The sequence below is a fragment of the Gossypium hirsutum genome, chromosome A12 (assembly GCF_007990345.1).
Source record: "Gossypium hirsutum isolate 1008001.06 chromosome A12, Gossypium_hirsutum_v2.1, whole genome shotgun sequence".
In the NCBI taxonomy this organism is placed as follows: Eukaryota; Viridiplantae; Streptophyta; class Magnoliopsida; order Malvales; family Malvaceae; genus Gossypium; species Gossypium hirsutum.
This window is the reverse complement of record NC_053435.1, coordinates 82,480,339-82,485,973: the sequence shown is the minus strand read 5'-3', so window position 1 is coordinate 82,485,973 and position 5,635 is coordinate 82,480,339. Positions and strand designations below refer to the sequence as shown.

The following is a 5,635-nucleotide window of genomic DNA, read 5'->3' as shown; positions in this document are numbered from 1 at the left end:
AAAATCAACTCGTATTGCGAAAGACGAGTTGAGCCTCAGGTCACACGCCGAGGTATTTTCAATTTCTGTTTTCCAATTTTTGCCTTTCAAAAAAATCGACTCATATTGCGAGAGGTGAGTTGAGCCTTGGCTCACGCGCTGAGCTATTTTCAATTTCTGTTTTTATTGTCTATTTTTAGAGAGTCAATTCATATTGCGAAAATGAGTTGAGCTCAGGAGCACATGCCGAGTAGAGAATAAAGATTGAAGCTGATTGAAGACGTCAGATTCTGTCTCCTTAAAGTTGCAGTGGAGTTGATCAAGGACATCAAATCTTGCCTTTCTGAAGTCGCAGAAGAAAAGACCACAAACCTTATCTCACTGAAGCGATAGAAGAGCAGATTGAAGTTGTAGATCTCACCTTTCTGAAGTTACAGTGAAGTAGGTCGAAGCCATAAATTTCATATCCTTGAAGTTACATTGGAATAGATTGAAGCTACAAGGCGTATATCATAAGATGTAGTGGAGTGAACCAAAGCTACAAGATGCGGTGGACTGAAAAGGGACTAACTAAACAAGAAGAGTTCCAAAGCAAGTCAAGACCTAGCAAGACCAGGCAAATTTGGTCTTCCTTGAAAGTCTTTACTCTATTCCTGTTGCACGACAATGAGCAAAGAGGGGCAACTGTAGAAGCCCAAATTGCCCGGGCCTGATTTCATCAAAACCCAACCAAACCTCTAAACCCACTAAAACCCTTAACCCATGATCCATTTACATCTACCCAAACCCATTACAAAACCCAAATATTAAACCCAATTCAAAAAAACCTAACCCCCCCCCCAAAAAAAAAAACCAAGAAACCCTAGCCACCTAGCCACTTTCCCACTTGCCCCATTTTTCCTCCCATTTTTGATATCCATTGTCTACCACCATCACCTACAAAATAGAAAAAGAAATAATAGAAAATCATGTAAAAGATGGCTATAAAAAGCCATTCAAAAATCATGTAAAGATGGGGGATTTTACAAAGATTGAAAAAGGAGACAAACACAAAAATCCCTTCAAATTTTGAACACAAAAGAAACATCAATAAAAAGGTTGCATCTTTTTTCTTTTTTCCTCTTTTTTTTCCTCTTTTTTTTTCTTTTTTTGTGTTGTTTTTTTTTCTTTCTTTATATATACATATATTGTTAAAAAAATTACCTTTTTCGGCAACCGTGGGCGGTGGCCGGCGACGGGCGGCGGTCGACGATCGACCGGTGACCGGCCCCCCTTGGCCGGATTTCCTTTCCCCCCTCCATTCTCTCTTCTTTCCCCCTTCTTTTTTTTTAGGTATTTTATATATATTATGTAAATATTTTTTAATGCCATTAGTTATATATTTCTTATGTATATATTCTTAAATACTATTATATATACATATATATATATTTTAAATACCATATTGTGTATATATTATTATTACAAATTATTACTATTGCTAGTATTATTATAACTATTATTATATTAGTGTATATTTTATGTACATATGTATATATATGTATATATATATTTTTGTACATATTATTATTTTATATTATTTTTGTAAATTTTTTATGTATATATTTTTTATGTACGTTTCCTAATATTTTCTTTTATTGTAAATATTATTATTATTATTACATACTTTTATTATATGCATATATATATATGTATTTTTATGTACATATTATTATTTTATATTATTATTACCAAATATATCATTTTTCCTATTTTATTATTAGTACATGATTTGTTTTTATTTTGTAAATATCATTATTATTGTTATTCTAATATTCTAGTATTCCATGTTAATATTTTTCATTAATGATATCATTTTTTTGCGTCCTTTATCTATTTTTAATTTCTCACTTTAGGAATATTTTTTCTCATGTTTTAATTAATTTCAAAAATAAGGCAATGTACCGATTTAATATTAAGCCATCGATTTCATCGCTATGTTGGGTGAAATTCGTCGGCTTGTGTTAAAAAACGGGACACCCTTTCTAAAAAAAATCGAAAACTAAAAATTCTCATTTTTCAATCGGATCACGATTAAATATTATATTGAACTCGTATTTTTGAAAATCAAGTCAACACATGTTTATGAATACCAATTTTGGGCGTCGCGAGGGTGCTAATACCTTCCTCGCGCGTAACTGACTCTCGAACCCCAATTTTTCTCTGGACTTTCACGTAGACCTAAATTTGGCCTTCTTTTTGTTTTAAAATAATTTTATTAGGTGTCCGATCACACCTATAAAAAAGGATCGGTGGTGACTTCCTTTGCTAATAAAATCGAAAGTTGGTTTTCAAATGCTTAATAAATCACCACAATTAGTGATCAAGCGAAACTAAAAAATTTTTTACGTCGCTACAGATAAAATAGTTCTCGATCAAATGGACACTGCTGAGCCTCTGTCGCACCGACCCATCTAAGCCTGTGGATTACCTGAACAAAATAGACAAACAGATGTGAGTTTTTGTAACTCAATGTGTAACTCAACAGAAATAGACATCCAATACATATAGTAAACTCATACACAGTCAGATACAGATTTAGGTTCGGACCTAAGCCCTTTACAGATTCAGATAACAGAACAATATGCAGATTAAAAATACAAAATCCTACCCCCATCCTCTACACACCAACTCCGACCATCCCATCACACTATGTAGGGTTAAAAACACCAACCCATTCCTACACACCATATTGTGCCATTACGGCACATGTCAAATAAAATGCAGCCAAGCTACCAGAATATAGGCAATGATCGTTATATAAAACACTTCCTCCACATATACCAATCCCACCCCTAATCAGATATATATAATCAAAGTTATCATGCTCACATGCTATTATTCAGATATCAGATATATAAATACATTAGACTAATCAGACATGTATAACAATATCATATTCAGAACAGAATATCAGACTAACAGATCACATAGTTTTAGGGTTTGGTTAGCCCTTACTGACTCTACGATAAGCCCACAATCGATCGGAACGACCCGTATAACCCTAAGAAAAACTTCAAAAAAATGGGCCCACGCGTCCGTGTGCCCACACGCCCAAATTGGCCTTGCCCGTGTGACCCACACGGCTTGGCCCAAAACCCACATGCTTGTGTGGCATGCCCGGTGGGTCCACATGCCTATGTGGGCCCATAAACCCAACTTGGCCTAGCCCGTATGGCCTATACAGCCACACCCACACTACCACATGGCCATGTCTTGTGCATGGTCATGCCTTCGTCGACCACACGGCCGTGTCTCACACACGGCCAACCACATGGCCAGGCACACACTTGTGTGGCATCGATAGAATAGTTTTTTAGCTTTTGTCGAAGCTCAATTTTCTGCATTTCGAGTACACACTTAGTTCATTTTTGCAACGAAAATAATCTTCAGACCACCCAAACCTAAGAAACAACATCCAAATTCCTAAATTCAGTACACACTTGTGAAACTCAAACCAAAAATATTCCACAAACGGAGCCTTACAACATCAAACAATGAACTCAAATACTTACCACCAACGACAGAAACCCATAACGCTTAAATTGATGCCGGAGCACCAACCGATTCTTACCCTTCCCCTAACTGAGATAAACACAAAACCCCCCATTAAAACACTAACCTTGAAACACTAAGATCGTATCAATACAAGACTTACCGAACAATACAGTCAAAATTTGCACAAAAGGAGGCAAATTTGGAAAAATCGAGAAGGAGAGGAAGAGACGAAAATAGAATAGAGGAAAAAAGGGAACAGAAAACGTCAAAAAGAGAAAAGGAATTTTGGGAAAACAAAATAAAATAATTAAAAGAAATAAAATAAAATAAAATCTTTTAAATTACTAAAATCCGACTAATATCCTCCCCACTAATCCACATCCAACTACTCAAGAATTTCGATTCTTTTCAACTTCTATCAGATGCCCAAAGTAAAAATTATCACCTACAACTTATATAAGGATTCAAACACAGGACCTCCAACACAACAACCCCCTTACCACTCGAACCAGCAGGCTCATTATGATATGAATTAATAGACAATTTTCTATAAGTCCACTCAACAAGGGTAAGGCTTGGATCAAAAATAACAAAAATTGTCAAAGTGGGAATTGAACCCAAGACCTCTCACACACGCCCAAAACACTTAACCACTGAAGCAAATACATAGTTGTGTTAAATATTTACAGAAACAAAAATAAATTATTTAAGGCGTTACATCAGTAGTCAAAAGCTTCATCCATGATGTGAAGGAGCTAGTATCCATGGATCCCAAATCACTGTGCGGGCTAGAACTTTACAACAGTGTCCTCATGCACTACGTTAAAGCTTCCTCCGCTTACTTAGGCAAGCAAGAATACGTCGTAGATTTCGACATCACCTGTTACAAGAGCAAAGACCCTATGGCTCCTAAGCTTTACCAGGACGTGTTGGAAAAGATCGAGCAAATGGCTTTGTTCAAATATGATGCGTTGCCGCATTGGGGGAAGAACCAGAACTTGGTGTTCGATGGGGTGATCAAAAGATACAAAAATGGTGGAGAGTTCTTGAAGGTTAAAAATACGAATAGACCATTGAGATTGTTTTCAAGTGAGTGGACTAACCAGAACTTTGGAATGACTGTGTATTTCTTCCCAAGATGTTTACTATGCTCCAAACAAGGGCTGTCTTGTAGGCCTGGGAAAACTTTTACAGATGCAAGAGTGTGCATTAAGAATTAGGGGTTTGATTATTTAGTTTATTCCTTTATAGAAAAACGCTATTCATATATGGAAAAAAAACTATCAACATAAAGAAAATGTGATTATTGTAAGGTGGAAGTCGATGGTGTAAATCTAAATAGTACTTCAACTTTGTCATTGACTTAGTATCTTATTAGCAATTTAACTTATTAAAATATTAACCACATAAAAAATTACGTAACCATGTAAATGGCCAGTGACTCGTATTTACAAGGTGTACTTTAATACCAAGTATAGCAACTAAAAGCACAAGCAAGAAAGTCAAATCTTAGTTTTGTCTGCAGGGTCGACTTTTGGGTTATGGCTGGTAAAAGTGTGCAAATTTTGGGTAAAACCGAATTAATTCGGTTAACCGATCGAATTCGGTTAATCGGTCGGTTAACCGAATTAATTCTGTCGATGGTCGGTTAATAATTTTTTGAAAGTTTACTTAACGGTTAATTCGGTTCGAAATCAGTCGGTTAACCGAATTAATCGAATTTAATAAATAATATTATAATATATAAGTATTCGGTCAGTTCGGTTAATTTTTTGGAAATATAAATTAATCGGTCGGTTAAGTCGGTTAATTTTTTTGAAAAAAATTTGGGTTCAGTTAAAGGTTAAGGGTTTAAAAAGGTTGGTTAATTCGGTTAATGGTAATTTGAGTTGATTAACCGATTGAACACCCCTAATAGCTGGACATAGCTTCTTAAACAATTGTTTTTATTTCATTTTTAATTTCAACTCATATTATCAAAAAAAAATTCCACATTTTTGTGGTGTTTTATTTTGTTCGCTATATTTATTTCTAAAATAATTAGTAGTTTAGTTTTACTTTTAGTTTTAGTAATTAATGATGTTTTTAGGAGATTTGTGAAATTAAAGTTATCACATAT

The 5,635-nt window shown here is 34.9% G+C and overlaps 1 protein-coding gene across 1 annotated transcript; it reads left to right on the top strand.

Moving 5' to 3' along the window:
- Positions 1-4,280: 4,280 nt before the first annotated feature.
- On the top strand, positions 4,281-4,736 carry LOC107919393 (probable truncated L-gulonolactone oxidase 7, mitochondrial). Its single transcript, XM_016848869.2, has one exon. The coding sequence runs from the start codon at positions 4,281-4,283 to the stop codon at positions 4,734-4,736; it is 456 nt and encodes a 151-aa protein (XP_016704358.2).
- Positions 4,737-5,635: the final 899 nt, after the last annotated feature.

Bases quoted from the DNA above. Each gene is read 5' to 3' on its own strand.
- LOC107919393 (XM_016848869.2), top strand. From the start codon at position 4,281: ATGGATCCCAAATCACTGTGCGGGCTAGAACTTTACAACAGTGTCCTC.